This window comes from Amblyomma americanum, chromosome 6, assembly GCF_052857255.1.
Source record: "Amblyomma americanum isolate KBUSLIRL-KWMA chromosome 6, ASM5285725v1, whole genome shotgun sequence".
In the NCBI taxonomy this organism is placed as follows: domain Eukaryota; kingdom Metazoa; phylum Arthropoda; class Arachnida; order Ixodida; family Ixodidae; genus Amblyomma; species Amblyomma americanum.
The window spans coordinates 177974216-178001222 of record NC_135502.1 but is presented as its reverse complement, the minus strand read 5'-3'; the positions used below and the strand labels follow the sequence as shown (position 1 = coordinate 178001222).

The window sequence follows — 27007 nt, the reverse complement described above, 5'->3', positions numbered from 1 at the left end:
CCGAAACCAGAAGATTGCACAGCCGTCGCCGTAGCTCAGCCGGTAGAGCACCGGAGGCGAAATACGGAGGTCGTGGGTTTAGATCCCACCAACTGCATGTGGTCGTTCTCCTGTTCTGTTTTCTGACCAATTATGTTTGAGAAATAAAACGATTACACTATTGATCTCTCATCGTCAGCACCACTAAAAGAATAATGGCTGTGGGCTTCATCGTTCAGTGTGTCATAACGAGCCTTTCTTCTCCCTTCCCCTTTTCCATCCTTTGTTGCTCAGTATAATATACCACGCAGGTTAGCCACCACCCGGTGAGTTGGTGGGCCTGCCACAAATCAGGCTTCTGGAGAAAAGACAACGGCTATATCGGAAGAATGGCCGCTATAAATGCTATCGTACTAGAACGTTTCCTTTCAAATGCTGCTGTATTCTTACGTAGCTTCGTGTCTTTCCGATGCAATGTGAGTAAATAAAACGTGCATGTCGATTTTTGGAATTTTTCATTGCGAACGCGCGTCGCCTTGGTTGCGGCTCTCCCGGCAGACGATGGTTTGCGCCCTCACGGGGACTGGTAGCAGAGCACCGAGTTCTTGCGGTAAATGCACTTCACTCCTTGTCGCGCCGTCTCGTCCTTTTTGGACGCCGCCCCAGCTGGCAACATCAGTGCCGCCTGCAGGGAACCAGAGGAACACACCCGTTTCTTTAAATCCGATTAAAATCCACCGAGGCACCAACGAGCACCAACAAAAGCGGGGCTTCATTTCCATTTCATGTCAACTTCTGCCGTACAAATTAGAAAACAATGTATCAACCCATGACCGAAGGCTAGTGCGAGCTTCAGATACAGAAATAGATGCACGCAGAGAAACAGCTCATTTGACGTTACATCAGAAACAGCTCATAATTTTGTGTTTGACGTCCAGCAACTGGGCGGCGTAGACGTAGCACCGAACGAACGTTTATTTCTGGTACTTATCAGGCTGCAAGTACATCATATACTGAACGCGATGGCCCCGTACAAGCTGTGTTTCCAAGCCAGCATTGACTATGAGATGAGCGCAAGCCGAGCAGTGCGCATGCGCATATACAGTGCGCGATGAGAGCACGTGTACGTGGTTTCTCGTGCACACAACACCTCCTTCCTCCTAATGAGCACAACGTCATTTGACGCGTTATATATTTCAGTGATATAATGGCTAATAACTGTCCGCAGGTTCCCGGTCGCTCAGTGGATAGCGCCGCACCATTGAAGGGTCGTTCGTTACCGCAGGAGCCACGGCTGGAAGTGGATTGGTGTCGTTTCCAGGATCCCTGAATTCTGGTATAAAGTCATCCATCGTGCTCCGCTTTGCGCTGTCGACGCTTGCAGCAGTTGGTTTTGATTATGATGCAAGATTTCCACCCCCCGGTTTGTCCTTACTCGAACATTGAAAGATACAGGGCTAGAGCACTTGACAATGTGCCAGGAACTCATTTGTCAGGGTCTCTCTAGTTCTCTACCTTTGAAAGGCAGCAGGCGACTACAATAGTCGCCTATGTCGGTATTTCAGTAGAAACGTCTGTAAGGTAAGTGCACGTTGTCTTCGGGTCGGCCTTTCCGCAGCGAAGATTTAATTGAATGTATACATCTCTCCGCCAAGCAATTAGTGCTTGAATGGAACCCTGCATACAAGATGTGACGGCCACCGAAGCATTTCACTAAGCTGTTGGATACTTCGAATACAATATGCGGTCCGTTGTCGATCACGATGGTCTCGCGCACGCCGAAACGGGAGCACAGTTCTAGGAGATACTGGATTGTGTGATGCGCCGTAGCCTTCTGTATAGCATAGACTTCCGACCTACAGGCGACCATTAGACGTCATTCGCCGGTGGAGCAGTTCTCCCCATAGGCATCGAAATCGTGGTGGCGTCGCCCCACTCAGGGCGCAATGACGTCACATAGAACGCGCACAGACAGGAGTTGGCGGTACGCGGAGCACGTGCCAAATTTGTGACTGCGAATGGGTGCCAAGAAGAACGCGCCATCCTCCTCCTGGAAGCTCACAGTCTTTCATCGCGTCCACAAGCCCGTGCACGAGCCGACGTCGTCCGAGAGACTCCTAGGTACACTGAGGACAGCCATCGCTGTTTTAAACCAGCACCAAGACTGGGGTATCTGTTCTTAAAAATTTAAAATTGTTTTTTGATGAAAGGGTATGGCAAAATTGTTGTCTCATATCTTGGCGAACACCTGAATTGCACCGCAAGCGAAGTGAGGACCGTGAAGTAAAAGAGGAAAGAGAAAAAGAGGTGCCGTAGTGAAAGGTCTCCGGAATAATATCGACCACCTAGGAATCCTTAACGTGCACTGACATCGCACAGCATACGGTCGCCTTTTTCGTTTCACCTCCATGGAAACGCGGCCACTGCGGCAATTCTGGTTCAGTAGCCGAGCGCACTAACCACTGAGCTTAAAACCAGCGTCGTTGCTTCGGCAGACGCAGTTTTGCAATGCACGTCTCCTTTTTCAATGTTTCCTTTCATGTCTCAACTCTCCTACTGTCTGCACCAAGCAATGATTGTGACTCAGCTCGAGACGGCGGCCAGTTCCGTGCAATTTTATAAAAGCTTTACTCGTCTAGTCAAGCCAAGGTCATCGGCTCCGCAATTTGACCTTCAAGAATGCCCGCCGCGGTGGTTCAGTGGTGAGGGTGCTCTGCTACTTATCCGGAGTACCCGGGTTCGAACCCAACCGCGGCGGCCGCGTTTCGATAATGCCGAAGCGCAAAGGCACCCGTGTGTTAAGGAGACCTGAGAGCTGGGAGCTCGGTAACCAGAACCGACAACGCACTCCCTCACCGGAACCGGATTTGGGCACCCTGGTGTAGTACTTGGCACAACCTTCCATGAACAAACCAAAAACTGTAGGATGTCAGCGCATGTTAAAGACCCCAGGTCGTCGGAATTATTCCGGAGCCCTCCACTACGGCACCTCTTTCTTCCTTTCTTCTCTCAGTACTCCTTTATCCCTTCCCTTACGGCGTGGTTTCAGGTGTCCACCGAGGTGTGACAGATACTGCGCCATTTCCGTGGAGGCGTGGCAGCCACGTGACAATCCACGTCATTCCTTGCCAGGCTGGGAGCTTTGGCTGCGGGCGACCAGGCGTCGCATCGAACACAACCTGCGTTCCACTGAACACATTCAAGTGCACCGGCGTTCTATGCAGAACCCACTTTCACGCTCTGCGCACGCGACGTCGGCAAACGCCGAAGGCTTCTATTCCACCCTACTTGTGAGCGCAAAACCCCGAACTAGACGAGGAGATAGCTAAGTGCGAAGTCCAAGGAGCCATGCTGCAACTTCGGACCACGTCTGCAGCCGGTGCCGACTAAGTTACAACCAAAGCTCCAAGGAAATTAGATGACAACTCTATCTAAGCTGAAATGAACCTCTTCAACAAGCACTGGTATGAAGGCCCTTTCCCTGAAGACTGGACCTACGCTCAAGTTATCTGCATACATAAACCCTGCAAACATGTAAATCTATCACATTTCCGTGCCAGCTACCACATGGTCATCAATACTAGCTGACACATAGTGCGGACACAACATGTACAGTTACATAAGAGCTTTCCTCTCCCACCGCTCCGCCAGCGTCATCTGTCTCGACAGCCTGTCTCAACCCATCCCACTAACTTGTGGCATTCCGCAAGGTGCCGTCCTCTCCTCAGTTCTCTTTAACCTTGGAATGTTTCCACTCGCCCGGGCCCTAGCCGACATTCCCGACATTCATTTCCTCTTCAGTGCAGCCGATCTCACCTTGTGTGTCACTACTGGCTCACCGGGATAGGTCCAGAGAACACTATTTCCACACACCTCTCCCAGGCGGGCCTACAACCCGGTCCGGAGAAATTTGAATTTCTACACCTAACACGCAGTAAATATCAACGGACAATGAACCCCTCCATCTTCCTCAACCTGGCCAGGACAGCGCATCCCCCGCGTCGCACCTTGTCGCGTCCTGGGTATGCCACTGAGTTCCAACACTTTCACTTCTGCCATCAATCAGTCCATACGCACATTCCACTCAATCACAAAATTCCTTCGCCGCGTAGTCTTAAAGCATGCTGGCCTCACTGAGAGACACGCCAGCCTCCTCGCTCAAGCGCTGGCTCTGAACAAATTCCTGTACTACATATCTACCTGCCCCCTTACAGGCACACAATACAAACTAATTCAGACCCTCAATACACTATACAAAGCAGCACTAGGACTACCCCTTTTGGCTTCTACGGACATCTTGTACAGAACAGGCCTTTTCTACCCCCTTCAAGCCCTCCTTAACCAACACCGGAAAAGGCAAATCATTCGCCTGTCCAACTCACCACCTGGTCGGTGAATACAATCCAAGACTCCCTATGCACCCGTCTCTTTCCCAGACCCGCATCAGTTTTCGATCTACGCCTCTAACCTCCACCTCGCACCCATTCCACGCAACACGTCCGTAGACTCCGTACACACACGTACACGCAGGCCGCCGCCAAGCATTCGCATACAACCACAAACCACCTTTGGACACTACAGCGGTGGCCTACACAGACGCCTGCCTCACGGAAACCACAGGCTCAACAGAAGCCGTCTTCCTCAACCTTCCCTCTCTACAACCAGAACTCACACAACCGGTCCATACACCTCTCCACTCTCCACTCTCGTCCTAGAATACACGGGAGCGCCGATGCCATCCAACACTTTGCCACCCTACCACCCGCACCCGCATACATAGTCTATACAGGCTCGCAGGTAGGTCTGCGTGCCTTTCACGAAAGAGCCCTCCCCTTCCCTACCCGATCGGCTTTAGACTCCGTCCTCAGAGCATTGAGCCCACGACCGGTGACCCTTCGGTGGATCCCTGGTCACACTGACTCCCGGTAGTGAGCTGGATCACCAGGTTGCCAGGAAATATTATACACCGGGCGCCGGGGATCCCATGGACGAGCCCACCGACGGTGCACGCCGCAGTCAGGGCTTACAAACCCATTGTCGACGAACACTACACGCAGCAAAAATTGAACTTAGCTGATTTACCACTGCCACACCAATCTTTATCGATCTGTGAAGCTCGCATTCTTCGCCAATATAATTTATTCTACTTTTATACGCCAGCCAAACATTTTTGTATGGGCACACTTCCACACATCACTGCTCAAACTGTTCACATACATATGCAGATATCTACTTTACAGAGTGCCATTTGACATTCCAGTCGCCTGCCTATCCTCTCCCACCATCTTCACCGTGGCCTATCTGGCTCGCCTCCCGGGACCTGAACCTGCAACGTGCCCTCGTCACCTTGGCCCGTCACCTCTTAAACGCCTTACATAAAGACTGTTGCAATTAACGTGTTACACCACATCGTCCAATCTCGCTCACTTCTCTCGGCAAGCTTTTAGAACACGTAATCCTAAAGAGTTTAAACACTCACATGAAAACCAACAACCTATTCCCTCACACGATGCTGGGTTTTTGAAGGCACCTCTCCACACAGGACATAATGCTTCAGATATCGGAAGACATCCTCCGCCCCTGGCACTGCAAACGAACGCGAGCGCTGCTGGCCTTAGACCTTGAAAAGCCATTTGACAACGTATACCACACTGCCTTATTATACGCTGTGTCCAATCTAGGTGTTGGGAGTCAAACCCCGACACCCCAATCGCCACTTTCCTCCGGGATCGCATAGTAGCAATCCGGATCGGCCCCCTGAAATCCATCGCTTTCCCTCTGGATAATCCAGGAACGCCTCAAAGGTCTGTGCTCTCTGTCTTTCTTTTTGATATCACACTAAATCCAATGGCCTACAAACTTTCACAGATTCTGAGTCTCCCCCATTCTTTCTATGCAGACGACATCACCCTGTGGGCCACCACAGGCAATGTCGGAAGAATAGAAGAAATTCATCAGGCAGAAGCTCACGTGGCGGCGGAGTGCGCGGCCTTCATAGACCTCGCGTTTTCCCCTGCCAAGTCCGAACTAGTGTTACTCCATGCAACCCCACGTAAAAAGCATAACCCCTCCATGCTCATCACTATAGCTGTTGCAAGAGTGCACAAGCTTCGTGTACTAGACATGTTCCTGCAAAACAACGGGCTTAATACAGAGACTGTCTCCAAACGCACTACCACCACGCACCATATCATGCGACTGATAAAACGCATAGCCAATAAACATCGCGGCATGCTCGAACACGGCCTCCGAAGACTGGTACAAACATTCGTGATAATCCGGATGCTATACTCTCTGCCCTACCTCTACCTCACCAAAACGGAGACCGAAACGGTAGATGCACTAGTCCGAAAAGCCTACAAGGCGGCCTTAAGTCTGCACACCGCCTAGCCCAGATAGACAGACTGCCTTCCACTACCACTACACGTCACATTCTATCCTCACTTCAGCTGCTACCGATCGATCCATCTCCGATTAACTCCCACAAGGCTCCGCAATACATCAGGGGCAATCTCACTATTAACCCCCTATCTAAAAATATGCATCTAGTCCATCACCTGGCTCGACGGGAAGCCCGCGTGCGCGCCATGCACAAAGCACATGAAAATGAACCTGACATACTCTACACGCCGCAGAGTACTCCCAACCCTCAGGTTACGCCCTCTGCGTGCTCTCCAACAACCTACAAAACACGACATAAGGCTCGATCAAGGCAAACACCTCTATAAAAGCAGAAGAAGCTGCCATCACGCGAGCTATGCCGTCTTCCACTGTCACTCTATTCCTGAGTGATTCCAAAACCGGCGTTAAAATTTCTACCGCCGGCAGATACATGCTACCGCCTATAAAATTCTCACCTCCAACTCCAAACCAACTCGCTCTATCCAAATAGTCTGGGTGCCGGCGCATTCGGGCAATCCCATTAACGAAGTGGCCCTTTCCGCTGCTCGAGCGTACGTCAACCTTGCGGCGCCTACCGAAGACCCAGGCAGCGCGAGAGAACGGGTGATCATATATCAAGACATCACGCTATACTGCCGCGAAGAACATCTAATCTACGCCCCGCCACACACATCCGTGACAAAACAGCAGAGACCTGGCGAAATCTTCAGGCTCGCACCTTTCCCTCCGCGGCGCTATTTGCGCTTTCCTTCCCTACTGCTCACACCCCCGAATTTCGCCTGTGTGGAGCCCTGAGAGCCACATTCGACCACATTATGTTCATCTGCCGACCACTGCGTGCAAAAAGTGACGAGAGGAGAGGGAAAGGCGCGAAGACGCTGAAATTCATATTTTAACTGCAGATAACTCAGCTTCTACGAAGCGCACTTAAAAAAATCCTTGCTGAACACTGTTCGTGAAGCGGCGTGCTTCAATATCCCATGCATGCCGCAACTTTATTAGAGCCCCCTTCACAGCCCCCTTAAGGACCAGCGGCTATCTGCCTTCGCATTACATGCGCTGCCCAAGCCCATTTTTCTCTTGGTTTCGACTAGGATGTCATTAACCCGCGTTTTTTTCTCTCGCCCACTCTGCCCGCTGCCAGTCTCTTAATGTCACACATCTCATTTTTTGAAGTGAAAAGCTTCACTACGCACGCTTTTCGAACCGTCAGCGGGGCCGCGAGTTTGACCTTGAATTTAGCTAGCAGTCAAACCATGAGCATAACTGGTGGTAGTCAGTTTCGAAACCAAGGTGGTCCATAAGGTCAAGGTCAAAGGTCGAAGTCGAGATAGTTGGTGTAATAGCCGCTGGGGCCGCTGCTGTAGCTGACGTCATATAAAAGAGGAGGGGCAAGAAGTCTCGACACGTAGTATGGGAATGTGCTGGCAGCCCGGGCGCCGAGCAAAGGATAGAAGGTAGAGAAGCCTGGGAGACCTTGCTGCGGAACGAGGACCCCGCTCAACAGCACCAAGCCATCCGCCTGGCGGCTGAGGCCATGAAGCGACAATGTATATTCACCAGACCTTAGTTTTCGAGGCTTCTGAGTAGGGCTGCCTTAGGCCTGCGTGCCGGGGAGTCCAAAAAGGAGTTTCATTTCGGTGGGAAAAAAAGTTTTGATGATGATGATGAGTTAAAAGTCGAGGGCTATTACTGGGGCGATGGAGGTAGATGAACATCCTGCCGCAGCCGCGCGCCGCGAAGCCATGGTCGAGAAGTTTATGTCGTTTCGAAGAGAGCAAGATGTTTAACAAATAAAAAAATGCTTACTTCTGTGTGTGTCGCAGTTTGGCTGTCTAGGGAAACTGCCAGTCGCGCGACCACAAACGTAGCCAGGGAGACGCATCCTTTCGCTTTCGACCAGGGTTGACCAGAGCTAAACCACCAGAAAGTTTTTTTTCCATAGCTCGCTGCGTTGTCCTCAAATTAACTCGAACATATTTCGTTAGTCTCCATGTTTCTGCTCCATAGAGGAGTACCGGTAAGATAAGCTGTTGTATACTTTTCTCTCTAGGGATATTGATAAACTGCCACTCATGATATGAGAGAACCTGCCAAATGCGCTCCACTCCATTCTTATTCTAGTTATTTCACTCTTGTGATCCTGATCAGCGGTCGCTGCCTGCCCTCAGTAGACGTATTCCTTTACCACTTCCAGCACCTCGCTACTAATTCCGAACTGCTGTTGTCTTGCGAGACAGTTGAACATCACTCGGTTTACTGCATGAGAATTTTTAGACCGGCCGTTCTGCTCTGCTTAACTGATTGATCATGCTTTGCAGTTGATCTTCTGAGTGAGCGTTGAGCTTAATCAAGAAGAATATTTTTTTTCAACATCACACGGTACATATGCAAAGTTACGGGTCCAGGCAAAGAGCAATGTGGAGGCTTGACGAGCCACAGTTAGCAGGAACAGCGGTGGTGATCGCATTATTAGGAAAGAGCACAAAAGAGTGAAAAAGTTCGGGAGATAAAAAATTGGCAGAAGTTTAACTTCAAACTTTAAAAAGGGAGTCTCGGACCCGGATGTGCTCAGAGGCGAGACGCTAAGTATATATCAGGTCATAACCAACTATTGCAGGGAGCTTAGAGCGAGCCTGCCTCCTCCTCCACGTTTCGCTCAGCCGCGAACAGGCTACCACTTAGAGGCGACTGCAAACACGGTCGTAGCCAAGCCCGTGGACCTATTTCAATGTCTTGCCTGATTTGGTAAATCCGTATTGTCAGCTGTACGGCCAGCCGGCTACCCCAGACCACGTAATCTGGGACTGCACGGAGGATCCGCCTCCTGCAGATCTAGTCATATCTCCCACGCTTGAAAAATAGGAAGCTGTTCTCGCCAGCCCGGAACAACAAGCACGTACTGTACATTCCGAATTCAGAGCGGTTGTTAAAGAGTATTTTAACATTTGACGTCCGTAATTTCTTCGCGATCCAGTGGGCAGTGCTACCTACGCGTGCCGTGTAGATTGGCTCTTGATGTTGGTGAGCCAAGGTCTGGCAGATTTGTCATTTTAGTGCGAAAGCTCTGCTACTCGAGGTACAACTTGAAGCCCTGCCTTGAAATCCGAGCGAGGTCAAAACAAGCACACACCTCAACACTAACAACGTACGAATAGGTGTCCTGCTGCGCATAGCCGTTATAGGCGTGTATGGTATGGACATAGCTAATGACCACCGACCACGTGACCAATAACCACTTGTCACTTTCCCTTTCACCTTGACCTTTAGATCTGAGATTCGCGTCGCCTGATGTGACGTCATGCGATGACGTTGCAATAATGTCACACTATTCTTCGCTAAAAATACTGCCGGCTTTGCTTCCGCTTGGCTACTTGAACCTCCGGGTTGAACCCTAGCCGGTGTTTTTCGATATGCCGTTGCGGTACCGTGATTTATAGAATACGTTATTAAGGTCTCTTCACGAGAGCTTGGGAAAAGGAGGTAATTTCACAGGTGACCATGGATCTGAACTAGCTGAGGAAATTGTACCCAGTGCTAATTTGCGAGTACTTGGGTCTAGACGTAAGAAACAGTCACAGGAATCCTGGCCTAATCCAGTGAATTACAAATTGCGGTGCGAATGATAAGGAACTTTCCCAATATTGGGACCTCAGGAGCTCCAGAAAGAAAGACGGGAGGAAGAACGAGCGCGTCTCGAACGCCAAGATGGTGAGGAAGAGGGTGTCGCAGGCGCTAAGAGGAAAAAATGGAAGCGGGAAGGTTGCGGCTTTTGAAAGAAATGGAAGAGACGAGAAGCCAGCAATCAGGGGTCTTTCGTAGAGGGCGAACCTTGTAGGAGTGCTGCTAAAGAGAGTAACGACAAAGACGCAGCAGCTACAGATCAGCACTAATACAGCGGGAGCACTGTGCTGAAGCTAACTAAAGGCAAGATTGCAGTAGCTTCTGTCCACCACTAGCTCCATCTGTGTGGAACACCCGATGACGACAGCAAGGTTATAAGGCGGACTCAACTCCTAAAACCTGTGTTGTCAACCGGTCAGTCGCGCCGAGCACACTCGAGGCAGGCGTTAGAAGTCTTCAGATGTGTATGTGAAAAAGAAAAACGTTAGTGGGGTTTAACTCTGCTTAAACCTATGTGTGACGTGCAAAAGCACGGTGACGTAAACGGTGATGCCACAGGGGACACCACAGCAATGAGATGACACAAATCTCTAAGCTTTTTCTGGGGTGGCCCGGACCAATTTTTTTAAATCATCCGGGTCAAATTTGGAGGTCGCGATTGTGTCGGGAGCGGTCAAATATGGTTGGACATCGATATTGGTCCAAGTTGACAAAGGCCAAATTCGGAGGTGACCTTGGTCAAACTTTCAAAATGAACCTGATCAAATTCAGAGGTCGCCATCATGCCAAGCACGCTAAGTTATCGTTTTGCATAAATTTTGGTCCAAATCGTCTAAAGTCAAATTTAGGGGGTCACCCAGGACAAATTGTTGTAAATGACCCGGGCCAAAATTTTTGAAATGATTCGGGCCAAATTTCGAAGTCGCTATAGTGTCACGCACGGTCAATTATGGTTGGTCATTGATTCTGGTCCAAATCGGCGACCGTCAAAGTTTGGGGTGGCCCTGCCTAACTTTGCCAATGGCCCAGGCCATTGCGCCGGGCACGCTAAGTTACGGTTAGCACCGACTTTACGCGACAGCGTATAGAGCTCGTTTGGTCGAAAAGCCGTCAGCGTAGTCGGCACCGCGTGTCAGAATTAATCGGGGGCTGCGTAAAGAAAACGTATCATGCCAACCATTTGCCACAGAATGTAGTGGATGGTGTCGTACGATTCAACGTTTTGTGCAGCATAGACTTACTAAAGTTGTTTGGTGTGTGATAGGCGATGGCGGGTTAATGAAATCACTGTAATTAATCCATTAAAAAATAAATGCAGAAATGCCAAATTCCAAAAAGGCGGTTTCAAAATGCCAAAATGCTCGGAATGAAAAGCAATCCTTGATTATGCTAATTAAGAAAGATTAGAGTCTATAATTGATCAATAAAAACAATTGATTCAGACAACTGAAAAAAAAAATGAAAAATACGTTCAGAGGTGTCAAACTGCTCAGAATTGAAAGCCTAACCCAGTACGCTATTGCGTCATACCCTGAAAGCGTAACTTAATGCCCTCTCTAATTTCTTTCTCTCTCGGCTACTGAGCCGCCGTAGCGGGGTGCTAACCCGACCGCGGCGGCCGCGTTTCGATTTAGGCGAAACGCAAAAGGTAGCCGAGCGCTGTGAAATATCAGCGTACGTTAAAGGTCCCCTGGTGTTGTACTGTGGTAAGCTTTTGGTGCAAGCAATCCAAGATCAAACTTCGGGGGTCGCACGGGCCAGAATTGGAGGTCGCCATCGTGTCGAGCACGGTCAGTTATGGTCGGAAATCTATTTTGGTCCAAATCGGCCAAGGTGAAATTTCGGGAGTGACCCTGGCCAAATTTGGCCATCTTGTCGCGTGCGGTCATTTATTATTGGACATCGATTTGGTTCCATATCGGCGAAAGGTCCAATTTCGGGCGTTGCCTGGGCCTAAATTTGGAAATGGCTCTGGCCAAATTCGGAGGTCCTCATCGCGTCACGCACGGTAAATTATGGTTAGAGATCGATTTTGGTCCAAATCGTCCAAGGTACATTTTTGGGAGTCGCCCGGGCCAAATTTTTGGAAATAACCCGGGATCGATTTGGAGGTAGCCATCGTGTCGTGCATGGTTAGTTATGGTTCGACATCGATTTTGGTCTAAATCGTTGAAGGTCAAATTTCTGGGTCACACGGGCCAAATTTTGGATTGGAATGGGCAAATTTGCCGTCGCCATTTTACCGACCACGCTTAATTATGGTTGGACATTAATTTTCGTCTAAAATCGGCCAAGATAAAACTTAAGGGTTCGCCCGGGCCAAATTCTTGCGTACTGAAAAGTAACTAAAAGCTGCTTCTTTTGGTGGAAGCAGCATTCACGTCGCTCGAAGCGAAATAGTAGAAAGCAGTAGTTGCCTGTACCCGGACGCCGAAAGTAGCTGCGGCAGGTTCGCTTCCATCGCTGGCTCAGCGCTTGAGCAAGCCGAAAGTGTTGCTACGCCAAAGATGGACGCGTCTAGAAGCTTGCGAGATCGAAGCAGCAGTCGCGCGCAATCTGTGCGATACCGCAAATGATCATGAGCAGGTTTGCCACGGCGGGAAATGCGGATAGAGCTGACGCGACGGCAGTCAAGGAATGTGCCGAGAACCTTTGAGTGCGGTGGGACCGGGCGGAGGCCCAAGGACCTGCGTGTCCTAAACTCCCCTGTCTATTAAAGTTTTCACCACCACCATGCCGAGATGCAGCCGCTCGTTAACGTGGCTGTGGAGAGAGAAAGCAATTTAATGGAAGGAAAGGTGGACAGGTCGGTCGGCGGTAAGGTTACGCCGGCCTGCTACTCTTCGCTTGGAAGGGGGTGAAGCACGATACTTTACCAAAAAAAGTGAAAAATAACGGAATGAGAAGCACACCGTTAAAACTTATTAGTTCAAACTTTCAAAACCACCCTCAATATACTGAAATTAGTGGTGCGCGTTCATCTGCCGGAATTTTGAAGTACGTGTTTCCGCAAGGCTCTCTATGGGCCCACTCCTTTTTTGGTATAGACAAATGATCACGTTAACATTCCATTCAGAGAAGGGGTCACGTAAGGGGACAACACAAATGTATTTTTTTTCAGATCAGAACACTTAAAGCTTAGAAATGAAATGTAATCATCGGCTGACAGAGCTTGGGCAATGGGCGAATGCTAATCAGCTACAATTAAAAATGATGAAAATCAAGCATGTCTTGTTTCATGCACGAAAAAAACTAATTCAACATTCTTTCAACCCTCGCTTCGCGAGCTACCACTAGCGCAAAAATCAAAAACTCTCGGCGTAACTTTACACGAGAATCCGCTGGAATCCTCACGTAGAGAAATCAAAGTATCTCCGGGTCCCTTGGCGTCATCAAAAAATATAGAAATATTTTACCCACCTGGCTTTAACCATGAATTTACTACTCGCTCATACAATCCCGACTGCAATATTGTTTGTTGGTTTAGTTGGTTTATTTTGTATATTATACACGCATTATTCAGCAGGCCAACAGTGAATTTTGTTTTGTGAAAACGGTAATATTTCGAGTGAAAAAAAAAATTGTAACGACGTAGTGGCAGAGGCAGCCTTTTCATGCACGGCTCAATTTCGCAGATTTGCAATGACGCAAAAATCGAGACATCAAAACCACGAGGGATATATTTTTCGATCTAAAATTACAGGTGAGAAAGAACATGTCAGGCTTTCTTTTGCCATTTTGAAGCGGTTGTCGCTTACTAGAAAAAATTTCGAAAATGACACAAGTCACAAGTGAGGCTATTTTTCAAGATTTTTTTCTCCGCAAATATAAAGCATATTTCATTCAAATTTGCACAATAGATAAAAATTCAGGCGCTAAATGAGTGTACTGAAGTTCATTGTTATATAATATATGGAAGTACAACAAGTACTGCCCTAAATCTGGCATTTTTGAATATACTAGTGTATTTTAAAAAACCAAAAGAAAAACACCAACACCAATTTCTGTTAAAACTCCTGAAACGAGTCTCTAGAACGAGGCGAAAAAGAATGCGCAAGAACATGCTCCATTACCTTGTTTCAAACAATGCTATCAACGCTCAATCGTGTAGCTTCTTCAGTATCGGCAGGAGCGCCTACATGAAGGGACTGACGCAGCAAACAGGCCGTGCACTGCTCTAAATTTTCCCCAAATCCCAAGACTGAGACCGTTTCCATCACGGAAGAGCACACGTAATTACTTTTTGTGGACAAAAACCGATCTCTGACATAAGCAGGACTCGTTGGCGCCACTATCGCGGAGTGCAGGTAACAACTGGGAGTGCGGCCCCTAGGAACGCATGCAAACAAAAGGTTTTAAACTAATTTTCTTATTACAACAGAGAATCTATGAAGTCGTTCGTGTCCCCAGGTCCTTGCTTTGTCGTCCTACTCCATGCGTACTGTTGTTTTCTAATTCACGTTTGATTTAAAAGTACACTTTTGTATATTTTTAGCAGCTCTTAATTTATTTTGGTTTGTAACGCTGGATTCGTTACAGCTGTGCTGGAATCGGCACTCCCTCAACTTGTGTACAATTTTCTTCAAATTTTGCATATGACAGAGACTCTAAAATGAGTAAATAAGGCCCTCCTTTATTAATAAAAGAAGATAAGTACAGGGTTCCCGCCCATGTGCGTCGCTAAATCCCCCGACACCGGCCGCGCCATCTCCCGGCGGCGCGTACCTGATCTGCGGTGAGAAATAAAAATCAATATCACGCATAATAGTTACATGCAAGCATTCTCGCTCATGTGTTAAATACTTCTTAGTTTATTTCATCAGTGTGGCTTAAATATTTCGTTTACGCTGCGCAATGACATACTGTCGGATGGAGCCCATGACGAAGTCGCGAAAAAAAACCCTTGACCTCACTTTGTCATTCACCGCTGCCCTAAATTACATTATATCGGCGAGCACTCAGAGGTTTAGATAGTGAAATGTGCAGCCTTTTAAGAAATATAAAGTATGTTACACTTGAATGAAGCAAAATGTTTTCTCCAGCTGTTTTTCTGTCCACCGTGCATCTCAGAATGGGCAAGAAACGCGTGGCGCCCTCTCGGTGTGTTTGGCTAGCGCACGTATACGCAGAGGTTCGTTGCTTTGGGGAGGTTGAGTCATGCCGCATGAATGCCCGCTTTTATCAAAAGTGCCCCCATTAGAGTGAGGCCAAAAATGTGGACTCCTCCAAGAAAGCACGCGCCTTCTATGAGTATATAGCGAAGATTATAAGGAGCGAGACAGAGGGAATAAACATTTATTTCTAAAAATGAGGCCAGGGCGGATTGTGGGTGGCGTCCTCAGTCCAAGCATGCAGTGACTTCCGCCTGCGCTTTGGCGATGGCGACTGGTGCCTCCTCGTCTTCCAGGGTGCCGGTGGCCAGCGTTAGCTCCCACTGCTCCAGGGCCGCGTTGTGCGGCTTTAAGTGGCTCGGTTTAGCTGAGCATATGCCCATGTAATGTGCGTGCATCTGGGAATATCGATCGCCACACCAAGGACATGCATCTGCGTATAAAGTTTGGTGAATGCGGTGTAAGTGGTGGAGATTGGGGAAAGCAGAGTGTTTGGATGCAAGTCTTAGGTGGTAGGAGTCCGCCGGCGAAAGTTTCTTATGTGGCGGAGGGTAGGGACAAATAGGCGGAGGGTCTTTAGACGTCTTGAAAAATAGGTTGAGAGGGGGTAGAGAGTAGAATCGGTGTGCCCCGCTCGAATCTCGAGCTAGTGCATCTGCCCGAATATTGCCACCGAGACCTGCATGTCCTGGGACCCAGGTAGAGCATGATCATATTGGAGACGGCCTCCCAGTACGCGGAGAGCCGTGAGCAGGATACGTCCGCTTGTATAGGCTCCGCAAGCGGCTTGGGAGTCTGTAAAATTATGGGTGACGCTAATTTTGATGGAGATGGCTGTTGCAATGACTTCAGCGACCGTCGGATCCGGTGCCGTGAAGGACACCCCAAGATTAGGGATGTTGGCGTGATTGACAGCGGCGCAGACATATCTGTGGGGCTATGCACAGGAAGCCACATGCACATACATAGCCGAGGTGTCTTGTCCGTATTGCCTACGGAGGCTGCGAAGACGGGCCTGACGGCGTCGGGCTTGTGATTTGTGATTCTGGTGGCGAAGGGACCTTTAGTATTGCAAGCGCATACAGTGAGTACATGGGCATGATTGATAGTGGAATTGCGTGTGCATTAACAATGCAATATAATGAAACTTTCAGGTATATGTGTTCAAGAAGGGCGACACAGTTTTAGCATGCTCATACATAGAGTTCACTCAACGACACTTGTATAGGGTTGTAATGACACTTACTACATTTTGTTACTTGCAATGTGCATTGCAAATATTAAAATCACATATTAATCGCTATGTTTTAACGCCCAATTACAGTCAGCTCTTCGAAAATTCCGGCGAAGCGGTCAAAATACAGCACGGATGCGTTGAAGTAAGTGTACCTCTGCAGTCTCTGTTGTGAGTACAGGCCCAGTCAAGCCATATTCGTTTGAATTTTTTCTGTGCTCCTGTCATCTGTACTTCTATGGATGCAGATAAACTTGAGTTGAATGTTGTAAGTACTGCAGGATTCTAGGCGCCAAACCTGGTGCTGCGTTTCATGTTTTTTTCACTAATCCACTTGCGCATTAAGTAATTTGTCCAGTGTAGCAATTCGTAGTGTGGTAAATCCCAGCATTTCTTCTAGGTTGGTAAAGGGTCTCCGATCATTCGATCGTTCACTGTCGCTAATTAAGGACTTTATCACTGCCGTAATCGCTGCTAGTTTCTGCAAGCACGTCAAAGTGTATGTAGACTATGAAGCGATGAAGAATAATTCGTAGAACTGCATGTTGTGAACTATTCTGAACTCTTTGCCATCTGCTCGGCATGAAATTGCGCCTTTATCAAAAGCAGCAATCCAGCGTCAAATCCGAGTTAAATGTTGTAGATTACGATTTCAATTTAAGTGAGAAATGTACGCCAACCATTCTTTTATGATGAGACGACTTTTCAAAACTGGCTTTGATTCCGCTTCAAGGCGGCAGCTGGGCGCTCCACCCTGGCCACTTGCGCAAAGTGCCCCTAGCACGGTTCATTAGCGACAGAACGCTACGTGCACGCGTTGCCGCCACGGTGGCTGAGTGGTTATGGCGCTCGGCAGCTGGCCCGAAAGGCGCGTTTTCGATCCCGACCGCGGCGGTCGAATTTCGATGGAGGCGAAATTCTAGAGGTCCGTGTACTGTGCGATGTCAGTGCGCGTTAAAGAACCACAGGTGGTCGAAATTTCCGGAGCCCTTCACTACGGCGTCTCTCATAGCCTGAGTCGCTTTGGGACGTTAAACCCTCTTAAACCCAACCAAACCAAACCAGCTACGTGCACGCGGCCTTGAAGATGCAGTGAATTTACGCGTGTTGTAAATGCGTACAACAGTGCCTAGGCACTAGCTCCCGGTCGGCGCAAACTTGTTGCTTTTTGTATTATGAAGTAGTGTACAAAGTTTTCCCGTCTTATCTCTCGGTTGCTCTTTTCCTTGCTTCTCGCTATCCTCTCCCTGTGACTAATTGTGCCGGCTGCAGCTATCTGCTTCCTATTGTATTTTTTTTGTCAATGAACCATTACCACTAACTCTTCAAGGTGCGACTGCGAGCGAGTTACAGAGGTTTCTTAAGCCCACATCTTCTTAATCACGGACGTAGTCGAAGGTCCTCTTCCCTACGTTAACGTCTGATCATTAGCGACAGCAAATCGGCAGTAAGAAGTTTCTGCAAAGCCAAACATCACATTACGCGTTCAGCATATTATCGAAAAGCAACATAGACAGAGGGATCACCCTAACCTGGGCCCCGCTCACTCCAACATACAAGGAAACGAAGCCGCCAACGCCCTCTCCCGAGCGCTCATTATCCGGGGGGGACGGCGCCCTCAACCTAACTTTAAGGTCGAGATGCTCACGACCTACCACGAGGTCATACAGCATCACAGGTTAGGAAGGCGGAAATATCCACTCCCGGATAGGTCTCTCACGTCCGTAGAGGCAGTCAACTGGCGCCGCCTGCAAGCCAAGAACCACATGTCTCCAAGATGGCGATACCTCAAGCAAGCGGGAAACCCGGAGGACCAACTCAGCAGATTCTGTAATAACTTAGGGGCTGTAAGACATATTCTATGGGAGTGCAGCGACTCCCCGGGATATAATTTATTCAAGGACGAAGAAGCATGAGAGGCCGCGCTTCATAGCGAAGACCCGACAAAGGCCAACATTGTCCGTCTTGCAGCCGTAGCGCCAAACCGCTTCGTCTACTAACCCCTGCCCCTTAGGGTGACATCGGGCTCCCTGGACGCCTGCGAGCGTCACCGGAGCTCCGGTGTCATCCCCTTACGGACAATAAAATGTTTCACCACCACCACCTTAATCACGGAACGTAAACCTTGGATGTAAGAGCGAGCAGTTCCCAGAGAACAATTAACATTCTCCTGTGTCATGACTGAAATAGAAGACTTCTGCGCAGTTTGGCTCTCTCTCCATCCAGTTCTTTCGAAGTTGATTCTGTGGTCACCCGCCTGGAAGCGCTCGGCCAGCGTTTCGCTCTGCTCATTTGTCTGGCATTAGCTTCGCGCGGCTTCACCCTTTGCGTCATATTTTTGGTGTCCCCAGTTCACGACGCAAAGCACTCGAAGCAGGAGATTTTTCATTCCACGCCTTGCACTTTTCTTTAGAATGAAGCGTCTTTGGGACGGTGGGGGAGGCTTTCGATAACGGTGTCCGGCTTCTGTGCACTCCTTCCTTTCCGAGAATACTGGCCAAGGTATCGTTGTCGCCTCTTTACGTATGGATTGCATGCGCGTTTTTGCTCCTAGCGTGTTCTTAGCCTTGGCGTAGAATTGTTTTGAAGCAAAAAGCTTCACTACGCTAGTCAACACCCCGCTTCGCGCGAGCCGGCGTATGTCGGAGCACGAGTGACGTCACGCACGGCGCAGGTGGCCGCCGCCGATTCCGTCGCCTGTTTCTCTCTCTCTCTCGCTCCCTAGTAACTACTGCGCATACGCCATTAGTAGCACCAAACCACAGATCTTCAGACACACTTTCTATGCCGAAGATATTACCCTCTGGATTGCGAAGAGAAATGATGGGGGGATAGAAAAGACCCTACAAAGGGCCGTCGATACCATAGAAGCCTACGTTAAAACGGTAGGACAAGAATGTCCTCATCCCAAATCGGAGCTCCTAATTAAAAGAGACATTCCGAGAGGACAGAAATTCAGCCTCCCGGCAGCCAACATAAGCATACAACTGCAAGGAAAAGTAAATAGACAAGTTAGTTCCATCCGAATCCTTGGAATGATAATCCAAGAGAACCGCCAAAATACAGAAATAATCGAAAAATTAAACGCCTCAGTTCACGAAACAATTAGACTGATCCGAAGCATAGCGAACAGGAGAAGAGGAGTTATGGAAAAAGATCTATGTCGGCTGGTGCAAGCGAGTGTCATCAGCAGGATGAATTACGCCCTCCCCTATCTACAGTTTTACAACGCTGAGAAACTCAAAATTGAAGGATTCATCAGGCAGGCCTACAAGGCAGCCCTAGGTCTACCAGTCAACACCTCCACTGAGAAATTACTGCAACTCGGCCTACACAACACGCTAGACGAATTGACTGAGGCCCATCGTAGAATGCAAGAGCTCAGGCTCACTAGAACCAATGCGGGTAGATCAATCCTAGAAAGGCTAGGAATAAACGCGGAACCGCTCAACGCCGTTACTCGAAAAATCTCGTCCAACCTCAGGAAGGACAATCATGGTAAAACCATTACCGAAAAATATGCACCCCGTCCATCACGAAAGAAGGCGCAAGGCCAGAGCAAAAGCACTAGCTAAGAAACTTGAGGGCCGACAGGACGTAGTCTACGTAGACGCGGCAGCTTAACCAACACCCGAGAAAACATTCCCGATAGCTGCGGTGACCGAGGAAGGCTAACTCATAGCAAACGCGACAGTACGCGCCAACTCTTCAGAAATAGGCGAAAAAGAGGCAATAGCCTTGGCGTTGACAAACACGCGAGTATAAGTGATTGTCAGCGATTCAAAAGCAGCCATTGGTAATTTCGCCAGGGGCAGAATATCTCCCACCTCCGTGGGAATTCTCAGGAATTACCCGAAAGACAGGACAGACGTGGAATTGGTTTGGGTATCGGCTCACTCGTCAAACCCGGGGAACGAGGCAGCCCACGATAAAGCTCGAGGATTTATCGGCCGAGCTGTGAATGCTAACTCGGAAGTTGAAATGACGAGAGACGGCCTTAATACCTACCATGAGATTATTCAGCATTACAGGCTAGAAAGGCTAACCTTCCCTGCTCCGCATAAAAGCCTAAACGAACAGGAGGTACTGTGGAGACAAATTCAAACAAACACTCTTCCTAATCCAGCTGTCCTTAGCCATGTGTACCCGGATAGATTTAAGCCGAGTGCAGCAAACGCGGCGGCAAAGCCACCGTAGACCACACCTTCTGGGACTGTCCGAGAGATCTCCAACCAATATCGCTCAAGTGGCTGGCGCTCCCGGGCTCATGGGAGGCCTTGTTGCTCAGCTCTGACCTGGAAACCCAAGTAGAGGTGGTGACGAGAGCCGAAGAGGTCGCCGCCAGTCTCCACTGATGGCCACCTAACAAGATCAACAAACCCATTTATAACTCAAGTCAATAATAAACGTTTTCCAATCCAAAAAATCCGCCGCTGCGCAGCGCTCCGCCTTTCCTCAATATCCAACTATCAATTTTCAGTTTTCGGTTCGGGTGTCCGCCGAGATAAGTGAGACGGTTCCTGGCCATTCCCTTTCCTCGAAAACCAAACAAAACAAGTGAGCTGACGGCGTTCATACAGTTCATTGGCGTTGACAAGTTTGCAAAGCACGTTCATTTTCACGAAAGGAAAGGCGCACAACCGGCTCCGTGGGTTAGTGGAAATCTCAGTCTGACTTTCATGCACGTGGCATTGGTGTCCAACGGCGAAAGCCTGCTTTGATGGCGTTCCGCACACGGGATAGGCTGCGCGCCCTTCCTGCCACCCTGGTAGGTTGCATGCAGTTAATGGTTGATCACGAGAGATTGATCACCAAATGAACGCTGCGGCCTAGCTGTTGCTGCAGTGCCACATGTCAGCCACAACGCTGTCAGCGCTAATGCATTCAGGCCACATCTCTCTCTCGCCACAGTCACAGGTATCAAAGCCCGAATGAGGCGTCCGCATATCCAGGGAGCCAGTTATGCGCCCTTCCTTTCCTAAGAGCCATCGCCGTCTAGAACATTCTCAACGCCAGCGCCAATGAACACAGTGAACCCCGACATCTTTCGTTTTGTACATTCTGGATTAGCTGAGCTAATCCACGTTAATTTTTTCTGGTATCTTTTTTGATTTCGAATATCCATTTATTAAAAACGTTTGTTTTGGTGACGGATTTTAATGGTGCAAGGGCAGCCTTGCACCAAAGACCGTCATGGAACAGTGTTTTCTCCTGCACAAGCTTGGGTGAAAGACTATTGATTGCCTGATTTATAATTATTTGAACAAGGCTACCTTCAGCGATTTCATTTGCTGTTTTCACTTTTATATGCCTAGTCACTAAACATTATGAAAGTGTTGCGTTTTGCCTTAGGTCAGCGGCTGGTTATGAAGCCAAAGGAAAAATAAAGGTGCTGAGGGAATCGGGAAAATCCGAATGCATTACTGCATGAACTTGTTCGATTGTCAAGCTTTTGTTTTATTAAGATTGATAGCTGCAGCACTGAGTAAATCTACTCATCGGTACTGCTCTGCATGTGTGCTGGCTGTTTGACGATATAATGAAGTGGCCTCTTGGCAGGCAGGCTTTGAATTTTTTTAAGCCATTGCAGTGTGCACACCTGGTGTTTTCAGTAAATTCACCCTGTACATTTTTAGGCGCAGTTTGTTAAACAGTGGTTTTCAGAGAACATCCTGTTCTGCTCAACTTCTACAAATTAGTAAGCTATCTTCTTAGCTGACACTGTTTTCCTTTAACTTCATGCTTTCTTGTATTGGTATAGGTTGTTTGCAAAAATTTATTTCACAAATTTTTGTTTGCTTACCTGACTTTTAGGTTTTGTTAGACCTTCTACGGTTGGCCAAAAAAGCAAGGGCTTTGATTAGTCTCAAGGAAGGAATGAAAAAGAGGAAGGGTGCAAGCTTCTTCCCGCCCCTCTAGCCAGATTAAGAACACTGTGCCTATGTGTAAGCTTCTTCCCCGCCCCCCTCTAGCCAGATTAAAAACACTGTGCCTATGTGTACCTGTCTGAATGAATTACTGCACGAACACAGGTATGCATGCCAGAAGATTACGAACACTGAAAATTTAACGCCACATTGTTCGAGTTTTGAAGACAGCAATCACTGAAATACTGAAGGGAAAGTAGCAGTGCCTTTTATATGACTCAACAAAGAGAAGTGAATTATATAAGCCGTTCAGAAATAGCCGCGGATTATAAAGAGAGGGAAACTGGAGCGAGAGCAATTGGTCTAATCTCATCTAAGTTTCAAAAACAAAGCAAGATTTCTGTTGTTTCATTCTGAATAGAACATGATGCATTTATTAGTTGCTGGCTGTTTTGTGCATTTTGTGCCTGTTTACATGCACGCAGTCATGGGCAAATATTGGGTGCTGAAAATGGATATTAATTTCTCTGTTCGCCCAGTAACCGTGGCCTTTTTTAAGCCCGCAGTGGAGAGCGACTGCAAACATATGGTTTGGAGTCTCCATTGGAGACATGGCCCTGGTGCCTACCTTTTATACGGCTGTCAACTGCTCCTTGTTCTTGAGGTACTTGTCACATGTTTAATTTAGCGTTTCACTTTTTTCAATCTTAAGCAGCGAATATGTTTTATTGAGGAAATAATATGTGTAAGTCTGGACACGGACATTAGAATCTTCAGAGGCTGGCGCTCAACGAAGAAAACGACGAGAAGCGCCGAACACTCTGAAGCTCGAGCACCGAACGCTCGGTCGCTCGTGCGTGATCTGGACTGAGCGCGGTCTCTGTTCTGTGCCTGGACGGTTCGTTGTCACCGATCACCACGCCCTCTGCTGGCTGTCCTCTTTGAAAGATCCCTCTGGCCGACTGGCGCGATGGGCTCTGCGACTCCAAGAGTACGAGATTCACGTTATCAATCGTTCCGGCCGCAAACATGCCGATGCTGATGCCCTCTCACGTTCCCCTTTACCATCTGAGGCAGCGTCTTGTATATCCGCCCTGTATTCTTTGAAGTTTGAGTTCGCTGATATGGCTTCCGAGCAATGCAAAGACCCGTGGATCGCTTGCATTTCTGATCTATCTGGCCAATCGTCTCGACCTCCTTCCCGTGCTCTCCGTCGTCAGTACCACCATTTCGCCATCCGAGACGAGCTCCTTTACCGCCGCAACTATCTCCCGGATGGTCGCAAGTGGCTTCTCATCATTCCGACACATCTGCGCTCCTTCAATTGCTCTTCCTACCACTATGATCCCCAGTGTGCCCATGCCGGATTCTTGAAGACTTTCACCTGTCTACGACAGCGGTACTACTGGTGTGGGATGGCCTGTTACATCCGCCAGTTCGTTCAGTCCTGCACCACATGCCAACGACGAAAACATCCACCTCGCCGACCCGCCGCTCCTATGCAGCCGCTGCCTTGCCCAGTACAGCCCTTCGAGGTGTTGGCATCGACCTCTAAGGCCCTCTTCTCAGCACATCAACCGGGAACCGTTGGATCATCGTTGCCATCGACCACCTTACACGTTACGCTGAAACATCGCCTTTACCATCCGCTACAGCCCACGACATTGCATCCTTCATTCTCCATCGCATAATTCTTCGCCATGGTGCGCCCAAAGAGCTGCTCAGTGATAGAGATCCGGCCTTCCTCTCAGAAGTTGTAGAAGCTCTCCTTCAGGAATGCAACGTTGTTCATCGCACCAGCTCCGCCTACCATCCCCAGACAAATGGCATGGTTGAGCGTTTTAATCGAACCCTCGGCGACATGCTGGCCATGTATGTTGCTTCCGACTATTGTAACTGGGACCGCGTTCTCCCTTTTGTCACATACGCTTATAACTCCGCTGCTCAACCCACCACCGGATTCTCTCCGTACTTTCTCCTGTACGGCCGTGAGCCTTCTTGCACAATGGACACCATTCTACCTTACCACCCTGATGCTTCCGAATTTACAACTTTCTCAAGCCGCAACTTATGCCGAAGAATGCCGACAGCTTGCCCGGTCCTTCACTTCTCACGCCCAGCAGCAGCAGAAAAGCACCCGTGATCACCCTGCACTTCCTCCCGCTTACCTTCCTGACTCTTTGGTCTGGGTCTGGGTACCCTCCTCAGGTCCCGGCCTTTCCTCCAAGCTTGTTAGCAAGTACCACGGACCCTACCGTATTCTTCAGCAGACATCCCCCGTCAATTACCTCATCGAACCCCTTACGCCATCCCCTGATCATCGCCGCCCAGGCCGCGAAATTGTCCACACGACCCGCCTCAAACCTTACTACGACCCCGCCGTCGACAAATCGCCCTAGGCCGCCAGGATGGCGCCCTTTCGCCCGGGGGGAATTGTAAAGTATGGACACAGGCTTTAGAATCTTCAGAGACTGGCGCTCAAAGAAGAATACGACGAGAAGCGCCGAACACTGCGGAGCTCGAGCGCCGAACACTCCGAAGCTCGAGCGCCGAACGCTCGGTCACTCGTGCGTGCTCTGGACTGAACGCGGTCTCTGTTCTGTGCCTGGACGGTTCGGCTGGTTGTTTGTGACGCTGTGCTTATTACTGTGCTGTGCTCTTATCACTGTGGTTTGCTGTGTGTGCTGTATTAGTAGTGTGTTGTGTTCTTATTATATATGTTTCATTCTTTGACTGGAACCATTTTTTGCTGTTTTTTCACTGAGGGCACTGCCTGCAATGAGAAGCAACCACATTGGTTCTTTTTTATTTCTTTAATCTGGATTTTACTTGCAATTCTACTATGAAATAAAACAGTTTGACTTCCAGAACCTTTCATTTTGCAGAAGACCTGCAAGAATAGGTAACGTTTGCACAACTCACTTGAAGGTACGCAGCAGCCAAAGTGAAAGATGCTTTACAATAATCTCATCTTGATGTCTCGCGAGCAGTAAGAGCTCAGTTTCAAAATAAAGATGTCTTGCACGCTTGGGAGAAAAAAATGTATTAAAGGCGTGTGAGAAAACTTGTTGCTGTGCTCTCTTGTCGCTCTTGCATGGCATTTGGGCAGTAGTCTACAGATTAAAGGAGAGTTTGCACTTAGAAGAGGTCTAGGTACCAGGCAGTCAATGCATGAAATGACACAGCAGTTCCTTTTGCACTATTTATATGCAAAATTTTGTTGCAAAACAAACTGCTGCATTATCTCATGAACTAATTACCAGTTACCTTGACTTCTACTGAAGCAAATACGACTTTAGCCTGCAGAAAGCAGGCATTTCGGCACCAGTTCAGCTTGCACACACATCTAGGCATATCTGCTTTTGCAGCCACCGCTGATTGCTGTGGCAGCCATCCCTGACGGAAACGCCAGCCGCTCGGAAAGGAGGAAGCAGCAGCCATGGGATCAGCGCCAAGCCATATCGGATCGGATCTGCGATACGACGACTTGCCAGGACAGCTGTCAGCCTACTACGACTTCCACTTCCACGTGAGGGCGGTTCAGGCAATCCGGCCGACTATATAAAGAATTGCATAACGAGCGGAACCCACATTTCGGCAGCCGTGCAGCATACGCGCACAACTAAGCACATCTGCTTTTGCAGGTGAGAATAGTCATGTCTTGCTTCCTTCGTGTTTTAGTGGACTGCTGCTGAACGAAAGTGTCATTTCTGTGCTTGTGTGCTTAATATCCCTGTGTTCATTGTTCAGTTTGTATGAACGATGACCAAAAAGACAAAGAAATTCGTAGTGATATACATGATGAATTTGAGGAAATTAGGGGGCTCTAGAGGAGCTCAAGAACCTGAAAGAGGGCATGGGTGTAATTAAAGACCTAAGCGAGAAAATTCAGGAAGTGCTTCGACATTCTTTATTCTTGCTCTGAGCTCCTTCCACCAGCCTATTGGCAACTCACAGACCTCGAGCGATGGGAGGCTGCGGTGTCCAGTTCTGACCCGGCTGCCCAACGGCAGCTAGTGGACTGGGCTTTGGAAGTCGCTGAGAAGCATCACCTTCCGGCCACGACACACATCCAAGAGCAATCCCATCACTAGGATGTAACAATTAAGGCTTGCTCTACTTTATAAAGTTTTTCACCACCACCACCTTCGAGAGCACAGGGCTCTTAAATCACAAAACGTCAAACTGGCAGAAAAACTTTAGGAGCTTGAACGATACCAGCGGTCTAATAATATAGAAATTAAAGGCATTCCTTTTGATGCTGAGCCAATATCTAATGTAAAGAAAAGTGGCATCCTTGTAAAAGAAGACATTGATGAAGCAGCTATTGACATATGTCAGAAAGTTCTCACCTCAAAACACAATGAGACAAACATCATTGTACGGTCTGTGCAACGCACCAAAAGGAATGCCTTCCTTGCGAAAGCACGCAATGCTAATATTGACACCAAAAATTTTGGGTTTCAGGTAAAGAATCTAGTGTTTGTGAATGAGCATTTGACGAAGAAGGCAAAACAACTGTTGGGAGAAGCTAAGAAAAAAATTTGGAAGACGCTTAAGCTTCGTCTTTAAGAGTCAGGCGCGACAGCGTGTCGCAGCATTGCCAATGAGTGCATGGAGGAACGCCATCGCCCGTTCGGCGCGACGTGTGGCCCGTTGGACACTTTAAGGAAAGGATGCCTGTCTCACATATCTCGGTGGACACCCGAACCGGGCCGTAAGGGAAAGAAAATCCATTCCCTTACGGCGCGGTTCAGGTGTCCACCGAGATTCGCCATGTTCGGCTGACG

The 27007-nt window shown here is 48.6% G+C and overlaps 1 protein-coding gene across 1 annotated transcript in view; it reads right to left on the bottom strand.

Moving 5' to 3' along the window:
- Positions 1-477: 477 nt before the first annotated feature.
- The window catches only part of LOC144095061 (uncharacterized), a 181850-nt gene continuing 155320 nt past the window's right edge, over positions 478-27007 (bottom strand). Inside the window, exon 4 of the mRNA XM_077628868.1 lies at positions 478-664. Coding sequence (XP_077484994.1) covers positions 554-664 — 111 coding nt within the window. The 3' untranslated portion in view covers positions 478-553. The remainder of the gene's footprint in view (positions 665-27007) is intronic.